General features: G+C 35.3%; 1 protein-coding gene across 3 annotated transcripts; it reads left to right on the top strand.

The window, feature by feature from the left end:
- The first annotated feature begins 586 nt into the window (after positions 1-586).
- LOC121369229 (DNA-binding protein P3A2-like) lies at positions 587-19,746 on the top strand. Of its 3 annotated transcripts, none has more exons than XM_041494178.1 (9): positions 587-925; positions 3,280-3,510; positions 3,959-4,073; positions 4,649-4,793; positions 5,259-5,405; positions 12,746-12,904; positions 13,573-13,833; positions 14,702-14,927; positions 17,999-19,746. In XM_041494178.1, exons 2-9 carry the CDS (start codon positions 3,318-3,320, stop codon positions 18,220-18,222), a joined length of 1,470 nt encoding a protein of 489 aa, XP_041350112.1. In that variant the 5' UTR covers positions 587-925; positions 3,280-3,317; the 3' UTR covers positions 18,223-19,746. The 3 variants fall into 3 exon arrangements, with proteins under 3 accessions (XP_041350112.1, XP_041350113.1, XP_041350114.1); XM_041494179.1 differs by lacking the exon at positions 587-925 and adding an exon at positions 961-1,397; XM_041494180.1 differs by lacking the exon at positions 587-925 and adding an exon at positions 961-1,408.
- Positions 19,747-22,878: the final 3,132 nt, after the last annotated feature.

The raw sequence follows: 22,878 nt of genomic DNA, 5'->3' as shown, positions 1-22,878 counted from the left end.
AGTTTATGAAGACTGCTTCTGATAATCACTGTAGAGCCTACAGTTTCAGAACTACCCAGTAAAAACTCTAAATGATAGACTTTCAATTTTTCAATGTTAAATTTCCATTTTAAAATTCTAAAATATCTGACTAATAGTTTGGGAAGACCGCTCCAGAGAATCATAGTACCAAGTTTCAGAAGTCCTATACGATTTGAACTTTCAGATTTCCAATTTATATTGTTATTATTATTATTATTATTATTAATATAACAATAATTAAAAAAAAAAAAAAAAAAAAATCTCCCTCTAGGCTAATAGGTAATGAAGACTGTCCCTGGGAATCATTATCAATGTAGGCCTAGAAATATCAGCTAGAAATATTCCATCAATTCTAAAAAGATAGACTTTTAACATTTTAATTTTTTTAAACATATTTATTGTCAACTTTATATATAAAAAAATATTTAAAAAATAATAATATCGAAATATCATGTCTCAATTAGTTTGTGGTGAAAGCCCCAATACAGGGCCAGAGAAGAACAACCCAGTCCAAACTTGACCAAACACGACCAAACACTTGAAAATAATAATTTATGCCTAAAAGGAAAAGTTAATAGTGTGTGCGATGACGGACGCATAACAAATCGGTATTAGAAAAGCTCTTAGAACGCTATATCGATATATGTTAAATGCTGTGCAGTATATGTGTTGCCAATACATCATAATTATGCTTGCAATCCGACTAAAATCTAATCCCAAAATCCCCGCCCCAACTTAAATCAAAACTACCGCGAAAACGTGTACAGGTGGCGCTGCTACCACAGTAAAATGCTTCCACGCCCTCGCGTCCTTCAGCATGCTCAGTCATGATTGATTTTCTACAAGTCTGCGCATTTGTTCTAGAAAATTAATACATTTCATTTCAATATTTCTTCCATAATTGGTAAGTTTCTGATCATATTAAAAATATTGTCACAAACGACGATTTTCGTACTTTAATTTGGTATTATACTTGGTAAATCATCTTTTGAGTAAAGTGTTTAAAACGCCTCAACAAGACATAGGAGTTGCTCGTTTATTCTGTTTTGCGCAGACTCAGTTGTATCGCCGCCATTTTTCTTTTTTCCCCAACGAAAGTTAATTTTTGTACACAAATATGTTCTTTAAAATGCGCATGCAGACCACAATATTTACGTGGTGCGCAAGTAAAACGTCTTCACTTGTTAAAGTTGGCTTTGAAGACGTTCGTGATTACAGTTTAAGTGGTATTCCCAGCATTATGCGCAGGTCCTATTGCCTAACATCCAGGGTATAATGGCGAACAACAGCGCAGTCGCATTGTGGCCATGTCCCGTAGCTCTCAAAGTGAAAATATCTGCGCATTTGACAGATGCTGAGCAGTGAGGGCGGCAAATGTGTGCATGCAGTATGTTTCCCACTATAATACACATAATAAACAACAAAATAAATAGTTGTGTGGTGTTTGATTTAAAAAAGTAATAAAATAATGATGGCCTAACCTATTCCAAACTGATTCTCATATATCTGGCCCAGAAAAATTAACACAAATGTTTTCCTTTTCGTTTTATTATTTTGCAAATGAAATGGAACATCTTATGGTTGTTTTCTTAGACTCAGCCTAAGCATAATTTAATGCTTAAAAGAATAGACTGATTAAAAAATTATATTATTTATAATTTATAAAAAAATGTGCTTTTAAAAATTTAATGGCTAAATTTTTTGTTTTGAAATGTAAAAATTATGCATGTAATCAAATAGCCTAATATATTGTACCAGCAGAAGAAATAAAAAGTGTAAAAACTTTAAAGGGTGACCATGTTAAGTGTATGGTATGACTGGTTATTGCATACATGTCAGGCTTATAGGATTAGGAATGATAAATGAAGTGGGCTGAGGGTGAGGACAACACATCACTAGTTCACGAAAACCATACTAGGGCCTATATTAAAATGGGGCATTTAAAAACAAATCATGCGATGTTGATCATTTGTTTAGGCAGCAATTTTTTTACAAATAATAAAATAAAATAAACATTTAAACTGTTTATAAGGTACCAGTAACAATATTTTTACACAATATCATTACAATTATGTTGCATTCTAACATATTGAATACCTGTACCACTTCAATGCATATATGCTACCTTATATATAAACAAGGAAAAATAATACTTATACTTGATAAACCAGACTTCTATTAGTTCTAATAGACTGGTCTCATTAATTACTAGGCCTACATGCATGTTTTGGGTGGGGTTTTTTTTTTTTTTTAAACTGCTACTGAACCACTTTGATTTATTCATCATCAGCTTTTGGATGTCAAATATTTAATAATTTTGACATACTTATATAGTTTTGGAGAGGAAACCAGCTACATTTTTTTTATTAATAGCAAGGGATCTTTTATACATACACCATTCTACAGACAAGATAGCACATATCACAGCCACGTACTGAAATAATAATCGGAATGTTTTGTTAGTTAATTGGTCTTTTCTTTCCGTGGCCTGTACCTGTGGTTCCTGATTGGCAGGTGTATATTTAGACGGTCCCCAGACACTGTGTCTAGACACACTAAATAGACGTGCCTCTTTTATTAAGATCACAGGGTATTGTGTGTTAACCGAACGGACACTCCCCTAATTGTAATCGATCAGCCGTCCTGCTTTATTACTGTAAGTAATTCTGTAAAACCCTTGATTAAGTAGACTTTCCCATCTAAAATCACAAAACTGGCCAATTACGTAGTCCTAAAGAAAAGAAAATTATCACTTGGGCATCATGGGTGGTCATTTTTGCTCGAACGTAGCATGCCAATAGGCCTAATATGCATTTTTTCTTTGGATTTAAAAAAAAAGAAAAATACTATAACTCCATTTCGTTCTATTGATGCAAATTGAAATATATTTAGTTAAATAGTTTATTATACTATCGTCATTTATGTTGTTTTACAAGTCAGATTGATGAAAGCGAAGCGCCTTGTCGTAAATTAGAGTGTTTGTTTACACTGTGCATAGAGCAGATAGATGGAGCTGACATCACTTCGCCCCAAGCTATACCACCGGACGTCACAAAAACAAAACAAAATGGCTGCCCCCAGTTAGCAGGAATAATCATGGGTTTTTTTATTAACTCTAAAATTACTACGCGTTTTTCATTTGTTAAAATGTCAGTATGTGTTGGTGGTCCGGGTATGCATCTTTCCAACACATAAATCTCTTGTTTGAGTTTACTCTACCTTTATAACTCTTTATTTTTCTTTCTTTTATTTTCAAAGTACTTGGCAGTCGGAAGTACTGTGAAGATCTATAGAGGATGGAAACTGCTATCTCAGCTCCTTTACAGATCTCTACAGGAACGATAACCATCAACCAATCACACATGAATTCCGACGTGATGAGTGATGGGATTAGTGAGCCAAGTTCTCCAGAATCTACGACCTTTGACCCACATGACCTGTTGGCAAATGCTGTGTCAGATGATGTCACAGCTCAACTAGCAGCTTCAGGTTTACTTCTTTTTTCTTTTTTTAATTTTGTAAAAAACCAAAACTAAAAAATCCATGTATTCTCCAAGGAGTTTACGCACAATTTTGAAAAATTGTCCTCTCCCTGCCTTATGTAATAAACTTAAAGACTTACTGCTTACTGAACTCAGGGCTAGCAGTGGCACTCGCCAAATTCACCATTTGCAAAGTTTATAAATGACTGGTGAATAAATTTCATGTGGTAATACTTGTTATTTTATTAGAAAATAACTGGGGTTTTGAAGTTTAATAGGTGATTTTGCAAATGTTATAGCTCACCCAGAGCTAGCCCTGGAACTCTAGGACGTGATTTAACATTTTATGGTGATACATGCAGGCCTAAATGCACATCTTATTTGAATATTCTAGACATATATATACATGTATGTATGTGCTAAATGACTAAAGAGGTTGTCTTTTTTTTGTTTAGGTATAATTGGAAAGGCTGCTGCAGCTGCTATTGTCTCAGCTAAGAAACGAAAACGAGCACACCATTTTGAAACAAATCCTGCCAACAGAAAAAGACAACAAACTCGCCTTTTAAGGTAATTACAGGGGGGCAGATTTATGGGGGTGACATGGAGGTTAAGTTATGTGCTTATAAAAGGTGTATATGAAAGTGTTTAGTGAGAAGTTCATTGTGTATGTTTGTCTATTTGTGTATGTTTGTTTTACCAGGAAGCTGAAGGTGTGTATTAAAGAGTTCATTGTGTATGTTTATTTATCTGTGTATGGTTCTTTCACCAGAAAGCTGAAGGTGTTTATTGAATTTGAAGAATACATTGTAAATGTTTGTTTATCTGTGTATGTATGTTTTACCAGAAATCTGAAGGTGTGTATTGAAAAGTTCATTGTGTGTGTTTATATTTAGCTGTGTATGTTTGTTTTACCAGGAAGCTGAAGGTGTGTATTGAAGAGTTCATTGCATGTGGGTTTTTTTTTATATTTATCTGTGTATGTTTGTTTTACCAGGAAGCTGAAGGTGTGTATTGAAGAGTTCATTGTGGGGTTTTTTTATATTTATCTGTGTATGTTTGTTTTACCAGGAAGCTGAAGGTGTGTATTGAAGAGTTCATTGTGGGTTTTTTTTATATTTATCTGTGTATGTTTGTTTTACCAGGAAGCTGAAGGTGTGTATTGAGGAGTACACGACGCGGGTAGGACAACAGGCCGTTGTTCTGTGCTGTACTCCCGGCAAGGCCTCGCAGTCAGGTGTCTCACTCAACTCATATAAAGTGTTCGGTTCTCAGCCGCTCGAAACTGTCGTAAGAAAACTTCATTGTTATTTAAACTAAAGCTCCAATCAGGGATATATTATAACACTCATGCAGGCATGTTGAAATTAACATATATACCATTTAGATGATGCTAGTTCCCTAACATTTTTAACTTATCGGGGAAAACAGTAATTGTGAACAGTTATATAATGCTCTAGAGGGTGTGGGGTTAAGTATTACATTATAAATATTATTGGGAGAAAGTGTGGCATTAATACCTCCACACCCCACCCTTTTTTTAAAACTGGCCAGCACCTTTTATATGTGAATTGATTAATCTTTTAAATATTTAGTACATACATCTAATGTCATGATTTCTCCTTTTCAAACTTTATAAAATCACACCCCACTGATTATTAGTTTCACTTGCTTGTTTTTATTCAAGTGTTTGAATCAACATTTGTTATTTTTCTCTGTTGCCACATTGTTATGATTGTATCAATTTTTTTGCAGATCCGTAATTGTCGTGGTATGATCATGCAAGATTTAGAGTCTGCACTGGCAGAACAGGCTCCAGTGAATCCTGATAATTCTGGAATGCAGGAGTTGCCTCCCTTATCAATTGATGGTATTCCAACAGCTGTAGATAAAATGACACAGGTGCAGTTTTATTTTTAAAAGCTGATTAATCTTTATTCAACATATACTAACCTTTATTTAACATATACCTGTTACCTGTGTATGTTACTTTTCAGTACCTTCTTTGCATCAAGCAAACACATATCTGTCAATTATTAATCCCTTCATATTTTCTCATCGGTAATAGATCTTTTAATTTCTGTTTCAATTTTATCTTGTTTCAAGCAGAGCCAGTTTAAGGATCCACAGGGCGTGTAGCACAAATAACAGTGCGTCTCCATTTCCCAGGATATATATTTTGCAACCCCCTCGGGGGGGGGGGGGTTAGACCTGGAGAAAATAAATTGACCCAAGAACACGAAGGTATACATGTAACCAGGCCTTTGCCTCTACTGGTATCCTTTCTAGCAACGACCGTAATAGAAGAATACCACTTAAAATGTTAACATGGTAAAAGTAATGGAAGCAAAGTAGAGGCAGTCAAAGACAGTAAGGTAAAGAAGTAATTTGAAGATCTAATAAAACTCTGGTAAATAAATCCATTGTTTAAATGTTTCTGCAGGTTTTTTGTGTGTTTATGTTTACAAAATGTACGCATCACCGCGGGGCCTCCTGAAGCATGGGGCCCGGAGCACATGCTACATGTGCTACTAGAATAAACCGGCTCTGATTTCAAACATGTATCAGTCCTTGGCTTTTGAAAAACCAAGACGAGTGAAAAATCGCACTTGTCAAAATGCTAAGGCGAGTGAAAACCAAGCATTATTAATTTATGAAGTAATTGGTACATGTAAATGTAGAGACATATATGTTGCAAAAATGAACCAATAAACCAATAATGTTTACTTCTAATTTTATGTTGTTTGGTTCATTAGTGTAGTCAGACTTCTTTTCCCTTTCAGGAATGGAGTTCTAATAACTTATTAAAAACTTTCAAGAGTAGTGTTATACAAATATAATTATGACATGCACTGATGCAGACAATTTGATTTTTTAAAATTACAATATGTACTACTGTAAAATCATTTATTTTCGCAGGTACTTAATTTTCGCGCAATTTGCGCAAAAACATTTAGTGCGAAATTTACAACCCCGTGAAAAATTAATCTATTCTAATTTGATCACCAAATTGTTACTAGACGACCTGATTATAGAAATGTACAATTCCCAAACGTTTCAAAAGAACAGATATGGACCCAGATATATATGGTGTGTAACAAAATAAACAAAACTAAATAATTTTCAATTAATTTATTACAAAACAAACAATGCATGTAATACAGTGATTGAGGAACAACATACGTGGGAAAAGGAATTAAACACTGCTTACTAGTAGGTATTTAAAGTTCTTACGTAATAATGATTGAGGAACAACATACGTGGGAAAAGGAATTAAACACTGCTTACTAGTGGGTATTTAAAGTTCTTACGTAATAATGATTGAGGAACAACATACGTGGGAAAAGGAATTAAACACTGCTTACTAGTGGGTATTTAAAGTTCTTACGTAATAGTGATTGAGGAACAACATACGTGGGAAAAGGAATTAAACACTGCTTACTAGTAGGTATTTAAAGTTCTTACGTAATAGTGATTGAGGAACAACATACGTGGGAAAAGGAATTAAACACTGCTTACTAGTAGGTATTTAAAGTTCTTACGTAATAATGATTGAGGAACAACATACGTGGGAAAAGGAATTAAACACTGCTTACTAGTAGGTATTTAAAGTTCTAACGTAATAATGATTGAGGAACAACATACGTGGGAAAAGGAATTAAACACTGCTTACTAGTAGGTATTTAAAGTTCTTACGTAATAGTGATTGAGGAACAACATACACGGGAAAAGGAATTAAACACTGCTTACTAGTAGGTATTTAAAGTTCTTACGTAATACTGATTGAGGAACAACATACGTGGGAAAAGGAATTAAACACTGCTTACTAGTAGGTATTTAAAGTTCTTACGTAATAATGATTGAGGAACAACATACGTGGGAAAAGGAATTAAACACTGCTTACTAGTAGGTATTTAAAGTTCTTACGTAATAATGATTGAGGAACAACATACGTGGGAAAAGGAATTAAACACTGCTTACTAGTAGGTATTTAAAGTTCTTACGTAATAATGATTGAGGAACAACATACGTGGGAAAAGGAATTAAACACTGCTTACTAGTAGGTATTTAAAGTTCTTACGTAATAATGATTGAGGAACAACATACGTGGGAAAAGGAATTAAACACTGCTTACTAGTAGGTATTTAAAGTTCTTACGTAAGAATGAAGTTGGTGAAACTTGCCGATCTATTGTTAATCACTTTATGTCAATCAACAAGAATGCCGGCTTTGCGAAAACCATTCATGATCAGATTCTTTTTCTTTGACACAATCTCACACACTTCAATTAGCCACTGTGCATGAATTGGTTTAACAATGCTGGTTTTTAAGTCAACATTCACACTTTTAATACTGTCCTCATTTTCAGACTCTTCCTCGTTTTCATCCAAAATTTTTCCAACTTCACTTGCGTACCACACATGAAAGCACCGTTTCAATTCATCTTTGAAAATTCTGTTGACGGTTAAATCCAATGGCTGAAGCTGATCCGTAAAACAAGCAGGAATGTACACAATCGAAATGTTTTTTTGTTTGTTAACAGTTCGCATATTTTCTCCGTTCTGTGAGCTTTGTAAACGTCAAAAAGACACTAGGCTTTTTGATCATGTGGCAGGCCAAGTTCTTTTCGGGTTGAGGTCACATACGGGTCAATGACGTGTTTGCTGCGACTATCGTTTCTGCCTCGTTTTCAGTCTTGCTTTCAGTGGGTTTGGCAAGCCGGGCGTTTTAGGTTGGGGTGAATATTTTAACCACGAGAATAAAGACATTTTGGATGGTAGTGATTTACAAACGATCTACGCTTCTATATATAATGACTAAACACAAGCAGCCATTTATTTAATCTTAAAGAGGCCCTTTACCTGTGAAACCCTAATCGTTTGATCTGGTAGAAAGCCTACACGATCAAACGATTGTTTTTGGATCGTCTTAATTGTTCACTGTATAAACACTCATACTAATTTTGTTAATTATTTATTTTTTTGGTTTAATCAGGGATGCGCGAAATATTAATTACGCGAACATGGCTAATTTCTTTTAGCGCGAAAATTACACCCCTCGAAAATAAATGATTTTACAGTATTCAGATAATTTGTTGTAAGGCAAATGTTGCACAACTGGAGGATGAGACTGATCCAAATAGATGTACTAACATCCGATACACCTCTGGTTCTTGATCATAGTTTCCATCCAGCCACCAGAAGAATCTCTGAAAGTTGCCGTCTTCTTCGGGTACTCTTACACGGTAAAACATTGTTTCTATATCTCCCATGACGGCTACCGGTTCTTGGCAAAATCTCAATAGAATTCCTATCAAGTTACTTGTAAGGTCAGGACCTTGTAGAAGCATGTTGTTTAATGACACACCTTGGTAGCTAGCTGCCACAGTCGAAAACCACACGTATTTTCCCAGGCTTTCTGGGATGGTATACACCGTGGTGAGGTACATACCCCAATTTTCCATCTTGACCTTTAATTTTCTCCTCAGGTACTTTCTCGGCATATCCTTTGTCAATAATGTCACTCATAAATTTCTTGTAGTCATCACGAAATTTGGGATCATGGACAAATCTTTTCTTGAGACTTCAAATGCTGTAGAGCTTGTTTGCTGTTGTCTGGCATCCTAACATCTTCGTTTCTAAATGGCAGCTTAATGTAGTAGTGCCCATTTTGCAGATTTATAGATTCTGTTACCGTCTCAAAGAATTTGTTATCCTCTGGAGACATTTCTTTCTTATCGTCAATGGTTTTCTCTGGAAAGTCAAAATTTATACTTTTTCTTACAATCTTATCAAGTTCTTTTAGTTCTTCAGCTTCCTTGGCTACAAGGATCTCTGTTCTCATAGTTTGAAATCGATTTCTGGTTTCTTGTGGGGTTGAGCGTATTACGTTCCAGAGTATCCAGCCTAGACGAGTTCCGGTTGCGTGAGGGCTACCTTGTGGACCTGTTCTAATTTCAAATGGAGAATATGCATCTGGAACATTTCCTCCAATGAGCAAGCCTACCTCTGAATCTATCTCAGGTATGTTAATGCCTTGCAGGTGAGAGAAATGCGACACTGTCAGACGAGGAAGGTATGTGGTTCTTCGTTACTTCTTCTTTTGAGTACACGACAGGTAGCGGGATAGGATTTTCTTCATCTAAATCAAATACTTGAAGTCCTTTGATGGCATAGGAGTACATGGTATGTGACTTTCCCATGGTATCAATTGTGATCTCCATCTTTTTTCCACTACATCCTAACTTTTTAATCAAGGACTCTGAGCAAAACGACACTGTACTACCTGGGTCTAAGAAAGCGTAAGTTTCAACAATTTTCAGACTTTCTTTCATGGCTACTTTAACTGGGATGATAGCTAAAGTACATTCGCCTGCGCCGGCCTCCTTATACGCACCAACACTGTCATCTAAATCTGTGCACGCACTAATTATGTTTTTGTCCTTTTCCTTGTTCACGTGGAGAATACTTTGATGATTTCCTTCACAACTTCTGCATATGGCCCTTTTATCACAGTTTCTACCGATATGTCCATGAACTAGACACTGGAAGCAAACGCCTTTCGAGCGCAGGAATGCTAGTCTATCAACATGGGGCTTAGAAGCCAATTTATCACAAGAGTCTATGGAATGAGAATTCTCGCTACAGTAGATACATGGTTTTTGAACAGCTTTGTTAACTGGTTTGCTTGTGTTGATCGAGTTATTATTTACGTTAATGTTTTGTTTTGTTTGGTCGGACTTGGCAACATTTGTGGCAAATGATCCTCTTGCTTTGTATCTAGGAGGAACAACGTTGGATTTTTTGCTGGGGGGCAGCGATTTATCATCAGTTTGCATGGCTTGTTACCATACATGGGGTCTATCACTTTCTTGGCTTCTTTCTTTACAAATTCCACAAGGTCGTGAAATTCTATAACTTTGCCAGAACTACGTATGTTCTGAATGCAGCTTCTCCATTTTTCATGACTAACTTGCGTAAATTGTCAGGGTATTCAAGAACTCTTACTGCAGATATAGCATGTACAGCATTTTCACATTCTGTAAGGAAGATGGCGTATTCGTCGAGAGCCTTTGCGTCATTGTATTTCACATTTGGCCAATTTAGTGCACGTTTTACCAAGGCAGTAGCAATAGCTTCTTCATTTCCATACCTTTCTTCTAATTCTTTACATGCGGCAATGTAACCCCTGCTTGCATCCAAATAGCTATATCCTTTCACAACTCGATATGCTTCTCCGGTAGTAAATTGTTCAAGATAACTCATCCTTTCGTCGCCGTCGTCTGAATTCATAACTATTTTGGTATAGAATTGCCTCTTGAACTTTTCGTATTGAAGCGGATCACCACTAAATTTTTGTATGTCTGGGTTAGGTTTTCGAAGCTGTTGCACAACTGACTTGATCACATTAGAATCTGTGTCCATCTGAATACGTAGTACATTTCCATCCACTGGCACGAATGGCGATGCCTTGGGATTAAGTTGGTTCTATCAGTTACTTGTCCAAATGAATTATCTGTAATGTTAGCATGCTCAAACTCAGAAAGTTTTTCCACAGGAGTCAATGGAAATCGTGTTTCATTACCAGTTATGTTCTGTCCGCTTTCAAAACTGTCAAGAACCTTAGATTTTGCCTCTGAAATATCAAGTTGTGTTTGTAGCTCAAGTTCCTCTTCTCTCATTTTGATTTTCAATTTAGCGACTTCTAATCTTTGCTTTTCTTTCAACGCCTTGGCCGTAGCCATAAGCTCTGCCTTTCTTTGACTTTCCTGCAGCTTTGTGGAGGATATCGAGCTTGCCAAAGATGAATGGCTGCCTCTTGATATTATGGAACCTTTCCTAGATGAAGCATTACTGATCTGTGCCCATTCTTCACTTTCTCTCTGGGTAGCTCCAGTTCTCATGAAGTATTGATCTACAGATGCTTTTAACTTTAATAGAATATGATCTTGGCCACTACACTCGTCCTTGAATCTGGAACGGTCCGGTTCTTCAAGAAGATCTGCATATTCTTTGCGAACTTCATATAAATTATCAAGTAATTTAAGCCACTTTGCATATGCACAACGAACATTTTTGATAGATTCCTTGGAAAAGTCACACGAGGTCATTGCACTATCAACATGTTGATATTCTTTCTTAAGTTGCTTAAATACATGATCAATCTTTTTAGATTTTATTTCTTTACTACACTGTAACCCCTTTTCAGTCATTTTTCTTGATCTTGTTTCTTCACCACGCTCACTTGATTCTGTATCTTCTTCACTATCCATGGTTAAATAACAATGTCAATGCTGTTGACAACCAAGCACATGTGTTCAAACTGAAGTTCTTTATTCTTGTTCATGAATTGTTTTCTTATTCTTAGGGATCCAAAATACAGATTGACTGAAAGATATAAAATATAAAAGAACTAAATACTGTGTCTTTTTTATATTAATACATTAATAATACTAGAAAATTATATATTCACTATTTTGTAATTACAACATTTACGGTACAATCGAGCCAACCATGTGACATATAAAAAGGTGTTTTTACATATATATATAACGTTAAAATCAATAACCCAAGAAACATAAAGGAAGTTTGTTACATAGAAAATCAAAAGATTTATATTAAACGTGGGGATGACATGTATATTTTCTTTACCATTGTTTTAGGCGTTCTTTAATCTTGGTCGTCTGCACATGGTTGGTTGCCATTACATTAGAATTATCTCCCTTGGCCCATGGTAAAGCAACGGGTGATATATAATCGACAGTAAAATTAAACGAAAGCGGAATTTTCCCTCAAATAACTAAAAGTACTCTAGCGAACTTCACAACACAGTTAATTAATTTAAACCCGATTATTTGACCACTACAACAATTATAGATACCTTTTCAGTGTTAGATGGCATGCATGGATGCTACCGTTCTCATCACATTTTTTTTCAGGTATTATTAAACGGGTCTATCAGCTACATATGGTAAATACTTAAAATAGTGACAATCAGTATACAAAATTATTTACGTGCGCTGTTTGTTAAGTGTAACATGCGTTATTTTTTACACTTGCCAGATTAAAATTACGTGGGCTGTACGAGCGCGATCACACTCGCACACCGTAAAAGACAAGGTCTGATGTATTACATCACAAACGAATTGAATTATATTTATTTGGTAACAAAGAAAATGGATATTATTGATGGTGATGCATTAGAGTTATAATATTGGTTCACCTATGTTTCACATTTTTTAGGCCCAGCTTAGAGCATTTATTCCCCTGATGTTGAAATATTCTACGGGCCGAGGAAAGCCTGGCTGGGGTAAGATGGAGTACCGGCCAGTGTGGTGGCCCAACGACCTGCCGTGGGCCAATGTCCGCAGTGATGCCAGGTCTGAAGAGGAGAAACAGAAGGTAATTCTTTATTTTAAATAAGAGACAAATACTATACAGGCTTTGTATGACAGTAATTTCTTAAACGTTAAAGTTTGTTTTATTTAATGACGCCATTTGAGCACATTGATTCATTAATCATAGATTATTGGGTGTCAGATATTTGATAATTTGACGTATAGTCTTAGGAAACTTACATTTTTCAATTAGTAGCAATGGATCTTTTATATGCACTATCCCACAGACAGGATAGCACACACCATGGCCTTAGATATACCAGTTATTGTGCACTGGTTGGAATGAGAAATGGGCCTACTGATGGGGATCAATCATAGACCGACCATGCATCAGGTGAGCATTTTATCATCAGACTACACACAAAATGTAGCGGGTTTCCTTTCCAAGACTATATGTTAGAATTACCATACGTTTTGACATCCAGTAACCAATGATTAATAAATCAATATGCTCTAGTGGTGATATTAAACAAAACAAACTTTAACTGTTTACTTTATTATCTCTAAAAATTGCCATTGCAAGATGATTTGAATTGCGAGAGCTGGTTTAAAAATATAGGACTTAATTATTTTTAAAATGTAAATTTAACAGATTATCAAGTTTTGATTTTAAAAATCATGGTTGTCGAACATGACAAGTTTTATTGTTTTGCTTGGTTTTTTTCCTTTCAGGTTTCCTGGACTGAAGCTCTTAGAACTATTGTTAAAAACTGCTACAAGAATCACGGTCGTGAGGAACTACTGCACGCCTTCAGTGACGAGCTGAATATTACCCATGCATCGGCGTCACAGCATCCCACCCAGTACAGCGGTACGATGGTCCAGACCGTCAACAACCCTGACGGCACCATCTCCATTGTGCAGATTGACACGGCTCATGTGGGTAGCATCGTCACACTTCCAGATGGCACACAGGCTACAGTCGTACATGCTGTAAGTAATGGGGAGGTGATTTGACAGGTTTTTAAATTTCAATTTCAGCTCTTTATTTTCTTCTTTATTATTATTTTAAAAAATTTGGGGAGGGGTAAAATAGTTTTCAGAAAGTAAACTGGATTTGATTCGAAATGCTCAGAGACTATCCTTTGTTTGCTGACGTAATAATATGTTTCCAGTTAATACAGTTATTTCAATAACTAAAACTACATATTAAAAGCATTGTCAGTGTCGGTATATATGTATACAGTGTTTCTTGTTCCTAACATTTACAGTAGCCTAAAACTGCATTTTTCCTCCCAGTAATTATTTATTGTCAAATGAATGTATAGTAGAAAACAAAATAAAACATTAGAATGGCCAAAAATATATTTGTTGTACAGACACTAAAATTCTAAACAAAAAAATGTGTTTAATATGTGATACATGATTTTAGTTGTTAAAAAGGGATCTATGTACTTACTTGGTCACTCATGTATTTATTTGGTTATTGCAGGGCAAGCTCTGGGTGAGAGGATCATTTAGTCAGATCATCTATTTAAACTTCAAATATGGCAAAACCCCAGTTATTTTCCAAAACAATAATTATTACATGAAATTTAGTCTCCAAATTAAAATAAAATTTGCCAATTGATTTTCAAATTCGCAATGGGCAAACTTGAAGAGTGCTAATTTTTATTTATTTGATTTTTAAATTAGCTCTTTGTCAAATTTTCCACCACGTGTAACCTTAATTCCCATTCAGCAATTGAGAGCCTAAACCCAGGATAGATACAGATAAATGAGTGTAAAACAATTCTTTGTTAGAATAATGTATGTCGCACCAACGGGTTTCTTCTTTGAAACATTGACCTTCTTTCTGCAGATCAACGACACTCAACATGAAGCATCCCAGGCTGTCCAGACATTGGCTGAGGTGGCAACCAATCAAAACAACATGGGGGCCCATGTGGCCACAGTGGTGAACCCCACCATGGGCATGCTCAACCACACTGCTGGCACGGTGAACACTCTCTCAGCGATGGGCCAGGACGGGAACCAGCTCGTATTTAACGGAGAGGTCGCTCTAGGCTCGGGAGATTGTCCTTCAGGTATGGCATTAAACTGTCCCACGGGTTCGAGAAAAAGAGTTTTCCTTTTTAAACATTATGGTCAGTTTTTGTTAGGGTTTTTTTCTTCTTTAATTATTGAATTTGTTTTTTAATTTATATTGGGTCACATTTACAAAGCATGTTTAAGTCTTACATGTGTGTAACTACATACATTTACAATGCTTAAAAACGTTTAAGAAAAACAGTCTTCGTAAATTCGGCCCTTTTTGTTTTAAATAATGGTACAGATAAATTTAGTTCCACCGTATATAATTACTCATTTGCAAATGGGAGTGTAAAGTCATAACTAATAGTTCGATCATCCTCAAAGAACCTTCAATGATTAGCAGTTGTCTCTCTTTTTTTCTGTTTAGGAAAGATTATTATTTCTGTGTCACTGTGCCAGTTTGGTTAACATACACCTCAGACTATATATCGATTGGCATTTGTCTCCCCTTTTTTCCCATTTAGGCATGATTACTATTCCTGTTACTGTACCAGTGGGAGTAACATACACATCAGACTGTATCAATTAGCGGTTGTCTCCCCTTTCTTATATTAAAGGAGACCGGACACCAAAAGACATGTAGTGTGTAATGGATTAAGTTAGCGTCAAATACCGCATTACTCTAATGCCCGGCTCGCTGCGAGGCACCGGTCAGCTGCGTGTCTTAGGTTTGGGGTAAAAACAGAAGTGGGCGGGATTATGCATAGATCTGAACGAAAGCGAGGCAATACGTCATCGGTGAGCGTTACCAAGCAATACCGGTACACGTGTTGATTCTTTGGTTGTGCCTTTTAGTCGTCTTTTTTTTTTTTTGTCTCCAGGTTTATCGGGAATTTAATTTACAAGATAATTAGTGTTATTATATACTGTCGACGTAATTATATGATGGTTAACTGCACAGTATTTAACTGCAACAGTAACAGCAATGCATCCCAAGAAACGGCCAACATCATGGTTTCGATTTCCAAAAAAGCCGAAAGTTGTTTTAAAACATGGACGCATTATTGTCGTCGAATGGGCTTTACACCAACTAAATACAGCAGGTTATGGTTCATTTACAGTGAAAATTAAAACAAGTATGTACTTAAGATATACATTAAATAAAGGTATTGCAATTTGTTCACATACGAATATTTAAACTTCACATTTATTTATCTATAATTACCAAATTAATTTTCACTGACAGCCAATAACGACTCCATACTAACATATCTTGATCTAGTTGGTTTGTTAACCTCATAACAAAACACCTTCAAAACTTGAATTATTACGTTAGTTAACAATGTTTATCGTCAGTTCAGTATATTGTCATTAAAATTAAAATACTAACACTTTGGCAGGAACAACATATGTACTCTGGCCAGAAGGAATGATGGTTAATTAATTTTAAAGCTAATGTCAATTATTAAAGCATAATAAAATTGTACTTTTCAATGCTTTCTGTATGTCATATTAAAAATACTCTACACCAAATAATTATTTTAATACTTACCCTGGGTTTCTGCCAGAGGGTGCGGAGGGTAAACTTACATGTATGTACTAAAAAATCTCAGAAATATGTTTTATTTTTTCGATAGATTATGGTAACATAATTGCTGTTTAAAATTTGTAAAAGTGCATGAAATAAAATGTTCAATAAAAAAACATTTCAAACCTATAACCACCCAATATACTCCTTTGAATATATTTAGTTTTTACAGGCCCGTAGGAATGACTTGGGGGGGGGGGGGGGGGGGCACTGACGGACCGGGTATAAACTCTACATCAGATTTTGGTTACAATGGCGAAAAGCTCACAAGTGCGCCCCCCCACCCCCACCCCCCAGTTCCTACGGGCCTGTTTTATTACGTAACCTCAGGGGGGGGGGGATAGTGAGGGATACAAACTAGATTTTTATCTTTATATCATCTTTATTTATGCAAAGTAGTGAAAATCCTACAGTGTGTGATGGAGAACAAACCCCTAGGCCCGCCCCTCTCCGGTTCCTACGGGCCTGTTGTATTTTATATTAATAAATGCAAAGACTACATAATAATATTGTCGATAAGACATATTAGTTGCAAAGTGATTGTCAGTATGTAGCAACAGTATAATATTTTCCAACATTTCTGTGTTTCTGTACCTGGTTGCGGACAGTTTCGGCAGACTGGTAACACATTTTCTTAATAATTAAAAGTACACGGTTTAACCAAACACATTAAAACTTGGAGGGTAACTAGTTAAGAGAACAAAGTTTTTTGTTAAATTATTATATCTTGCTTTGGTGAGGAGGGGATGCTTTTTGCAAATTTGCGAAATCGGCTTCTGGAATTTATGATGAAATATTATTACATTTTGTGTGCTTTTCTTCTAATTAGGTCCATTTGCTTCAGTTTACATTAAAAATGTCATAAAAAATTATGTTTAAAAAAAATGCTTGTATGCTAGTCTAGGACCGTGTGGCTTCCTCATCTTCGTCGGCTGTTGATTCATCCGAATTTTTGTCTAAGACAACATTTCCAGGATTAGGGACAAAGTCTCTGATAAGTGGTTCAAACTGATACGGTTTGATGCCATTAGCACAAGCTGGACACAATTCTTCGTCACTCGAATCGCTAAGTTCGTCCATGCTGCTTGGTAGTTTCTTCAGTTTTCCTCTCATCGATGACGTCACGGGTCTAGCTCTAGCCGTATATATGATTTGGTGTCCGGTCTCCTTTAAGTATGATTATTATTTCTGTTACTGTACCAATGGGAGTAACATACACGTCAGACTGTATCAATTAGCAGTTGTCTCCCCTTTGTTATATTTAGGCAAGATTACTATTCTTGTTGCTGTACCAGTCTGAGTAACGTACATCTCAGATTTGTATTGATTAGCATTTGTCTCACCTTTTTTCAGATAGGAGTGATTACTATCCCTGTTGCTGTACCAGATTACTATTCCTGTTGCTGTACCAGATTACTATTCCTGTTGCAGTACCAAATTACTATTCCTGTTGCTGTACCAGGTTGTGGGAGTAACATACACCTTACTTAAACCATATTGATGATTAGCAGTTGTCTCCCTTTCGTTCTATTTCAGGAGTGATTACTATTCCGGTATCCCTGTACCAGATTGTGGGCGCGCCAGGAGTTACGTATACCTCAAACCATATGGACACCAGTCAACAGCAGAGTCTCACCGTTTCCATGGACACAAGCCAAATAGCCACCATGCAGGTTCCCACATCGTCTCTGAATGATGTGACAAAGAATGAATTGACAGTTTCTAGTGTTGAAGTAATGCCAATTGACCAGAACTCATGACATGCATTTTAATAATATTGTCTTGCTTTGCTATAATATCATTAATGAATATATGTGAATGTATAAATTAAATATATATATATATGTGTGTGTGTAAATTGTGAAATTTTATCTATTTAAGATCTAGTGTATATTGAAAACTGCTGTCTGTCTCTGTGTATAGATAATGGACAGCACAAAGTTAACTTGAAAGAACTTCTGAAATGACATATTTTAAGGGTTCAGACACAAATAACTATAAATCTTTAAAAAAAACACCCAGCAAGCCGCAGATATTAGCTTACAGTGCCACATTTCTAAAAACATTTTACTGTCTGGTGGTTATAAATAGGTCATAAATACATTAATGTCAGATTTGCAGAAATGTTTCATCAAACATTTTTAAAAAATAATATAAAAAACACTAGAAATTTCTATCAACATAAAAATGGTTAGAAGAAATATAAGCATTGAGATCAGTCCCAAACCGATTGCGCATTAAGCGAGCGCTGTACCACTGGGCTACTTCCCACCCCTAAGCTTCTATTAGTTCAGAAAACGTTTCTTATTTTAATAAATGGAACCTTTCACTTCCAGTCTCCTGTTGCATAGTGTTCAGATTGTTACAGTACCATATAAAGTGGCAGAACAAAACACACTTTAAACTAAATATCAATGTCTAAACCGGTGTTGCTGTTCTTGTAGAAAATGTCTTGAAATGTAGATGAAACGTTATATTCACCAAACGTTTGAACTGTGTAAAATCAATGTTTGCTATGTTGCTTTAATGATTAGTATAAATGTGCAAGATATTTGCATTAACTAAGAAACCAAAGAAGTTGAAGATACAAGAAATATTGGTGTTAAGCGAGCACACTTGCATAAAATGATCTTGAGTTGGACACGTCTTTTGAAAATGGCACATTTTGCACCATATTTTTGATGTATCTAAAAGTTGAAAGGTGTTTGACTCGAAACCACTTTACCCTAATAATAATCCAATTGATCTAGCTCTGGGTGAGAAAAATAGTTCGCCAAATTGTGTATTAAACTTGAAAAATTGCAGAAATCAAGTTGTTTTCCAAAAAAAAAATCAATTATTACATTAATTTTTTCCCCAAATTAAAATTCGCCAACTGCTTTCAAAATTCGCTAGCCCTGAAGCTGCATACCACTGTTACATGAGGTATGGCACTTTTATTAAGCCCTTAAAGAGGTGCAATTATTTCATTTCCCTTTGATGTTCTAATTACTGGGACCTGCTGTCATTGTTCTAAATGTGAAATCATGTGCAGGTGTAGATAGAGCTAAGTTTGCATTACATCATTCTTGAATTCCATAGTATGAAAAAAGGAGTTCCCTATGGGACGGACTATAAGATATGACAGAAGGTGATGATACTAGTCAAACCAGTCATTAGCCCCTGACCATGCCACAGATATTTTATTCCAGTACTGATTGTTGTGATCGCATACAATGAATGAAGTTGCCAAATAGGGTAAATTATTCAAAACAACCATGTTGAGAATAAAATGTTCAACCATGCTTATTGATTCGTTTTCCTTTTAAATGTTGACAATTACTATGAAAACAAATGTATCACTTGCTTGTGGCAAGCTGGTTTCTTCAGGGTGGTGGAGGGATGTAGCTCAGTGCGATTGGTGTGGGATCGATCCCCATAGGTGGGGCCCATTGGGCTATTTCTCGTTCCAGCCAGTGCAACATGACTGGTATATCAAAGGCTGTGGTATGTGTTATCCTGTGTGAGATGGTGCATAAAACAGATGCCTTGCTACTAATGGAAAAATGTAGTGGGTTTCCTTTCTAAAACTGTCAAAATCACCTGTTTGACATCCAACAGCCAATGATTAATAAACCGATCTCTTCTAGTGGTGGTGTTAAACAAAACAATCTTTTAATGTTTGTGTCTGTCTTTACATTTACCATATTAATAAGTTTTGCAATGGGTCAGTTGAGAATCCTCACTACAAAATCTGGTTATATGCAGACACCAGCAGCTAATTTGTGAGCTGCAAAGACATTCACACAAGTTTGTGGATGATTTTTAAAAAAGAAATACCAGACAAATAATTAAATTTAAAACAATAACACTAAAAGTTCATATTTTATTTTGAATTATTGTTTTGGTTCATAAACAATAACACACAATAAGAGGAAGGACTAATATAAAATGATGTCATCAGGTATGACATCCCTTGATAACGTTTTTACATTCATTGAGAAATTAACAAAGATGACGTTTTTACATTCATTGAGAAATTAACAAAGATTACGTTTTTACATTCATTGAGAAATTAACAAACTCACATTGCTATAGCTGGACCAATGGGATGCCTTTAAATTGTAATGAAATTTAATTATAATGTGTATGGCAGCAAAAGGGATCGATTAATAACACATGTAACTGTTTTATTAAATGTGTACAGACCTGTGTTGCATATAATGATACAGTAGTAAAATATAACAAGTTGTGTAGCTTATGTTTTGTCAAGGTGTAGGACATAGCCCAGTGGTAAAGTGCTCACGGTCAGGCTAAGACTGATCCCTGTCGGTGTGGCCCACTGGGCTATTTCTCATTCCAGCCAGTGCATCACGACTGGTATATCAAAGGCTGTGGTATGTGTAATCCAATCAGGACTTGTGCATATAGAAGATCCCTTGCTACTACTGGACAATAGACCTATATTTTCTTTGCCACACTATTGTTCAGTAATGTGTGTGTGAAAGAATTTAGTAGGGGGACAGTTTACTTGAGTCGAAAGCGGTTCTATCTAAAGTAAATATAAATTCGAATCTATTGTATTTTACAAACAAATTACAGCCCTCCACCCCCACCCCCCAAAAAAAATAATCTAAAACCAACTTAAATTACTAGCAGTGATGTTATTAGGGAATGTTTACAAGGCTATGGGTAAATAGAGACATCATTTGATTTCCCTAGATTGTCTTGTGTACGTAAAATCCTAAAACTACAACTGACTTGTAAATTTTCATTTGTTTGGAAAATAAATTTCAAGTTACTACAGAATTTAATGTGGTCATAAATGCCTAGATGTAATACAGTAGTACATAATTAAAATTAACTTCAGGGGAGAAAACTAAGTGAATATTTAAAAAGGGAGCCGAATTTACGAATTTTTAAATTCAGCCCATAAAGTGATGTAAAGATCTAAAGATATGTTTACACACTTATTGTTACACATTAATTGTTACACATATATACAGTGAATTTGGTAATGTGTTTCTTCAATCTATAAACAAAATACATGTACCTGGTACTGTATAAATGAAATATTTCTGTACAATATAACCCAGGACCCTAAAAACATGTCAATATAACAGTAAAGATCAAGGTCTGTAAAAACATAGTTTTTAGAATTTTATACATGATAAATATGTTAATGGAGATTAAAACATCAACCCAGTATTGTTAAAACAAGTATTAATGACTAATTTCAGATTAGATATATTATCAGATGTATATGACAAGTCAATTGCCATATGTAAAGCAATTATTTCAATCTCTTAATGACCGATTTTAACTCTGTTCTCAATTCTAACTCTATTCTCAGCAATGTATAGTGGTTGTTGTCATGGTCATTGCCAGCTGGCATGGTCCAATCAGTGATAATTGAATTATGAAAATCATAAACCTTTTAGTACACTGAATATGTGCTATGGCTGGACTGTTTTACCAAATGGAATCCCATATTATTAGGCAATAATGTCAACGTATATGGTTAAAAATATTATATGCAAAATATCGACCTAAATTTCACAAAACAGATTGGATTTGATCTGCAATGATCAAAAATAACTTTTATTTAGGTATATAGAAAATAATACATGAGTAGCCGTTAGATACCATTATCTCACAACGAGTTGTTTTAAAATGTATCTTAACGGACACAAGTGTATTATTCTGTTTCTTACATATTCCAGGCCTCCCAGACCTTCTATATTTCCTATATTTTTTTTATAGAATCCTATAAAACTCCTATATTGAGATTCATTTCCTATATTTTACTCAATTGTTTTGCCAAAATGCTGATAAATGCCAATGAATAAAATATGTTACTGAGTTATATTCGCAGTGATAGGAAGCCAGCCTGTCAGAAATTCAAAAGATGCTTTGAATGTGGAAGATCTGTATCAAGTGCTAATGAGGTGAGGAGGATGTATTACCGATACAAGATGCACCAACTTTCAAAGTATCCTGGATATCGCTATAGACTGTTGGCAAGCCTTGGTATACATTTGTTGAGGTAGTAGATGGTATCTTGTGTACATACACAAGGTAAAAACATACCATTAGTAATGTAAATGTCTTTAGAAATATGTGTAAGATGCCTATAATCATGATAATCGGTCCAGATTTTCCTATAAAACTCCTATAGTTGACCTCAAAATTCCTATAAAACTCTTATATTCTGGTATGCAAATTCCTATATTTCCTATATTTTAATATGTACAAGTGGCTGGGAGGCCTGATATTCTCAAAAACCAGGTTTTAAGCAAATTTTAACATCTTTTTCGACTAAAAGTTATTTACAGCTGTTGCATTTGTAGCTTACTTATGCATCACAGACACATGATTGTCAAGTTAACTATACATCATTCATTTCCACTGTGCTGTTTTTCATTGGATGTATGGCA

The sequence above is a fragment of the Gigantopelta aegis genome, chromosome 3 (genome assembly GCF_016097555.1).
Source record: "Gigantopelta aegis isolate Gae_Host chromosome 3, Gae_host_genome, whole genome shotgun sequence".
Taxonomy (NCBI): domain Eukaryota; kingdom Metazoa; phylum Mollusca; class Gastropoda; order Neomphalida; family Peltospiridae; genus Gigantopelta; species Gigantopelta aegis.
Note: the sequence above shows the minus strand (reverse complement) of the source record. Positions and strands in the feature narration are given on the sequence as shown.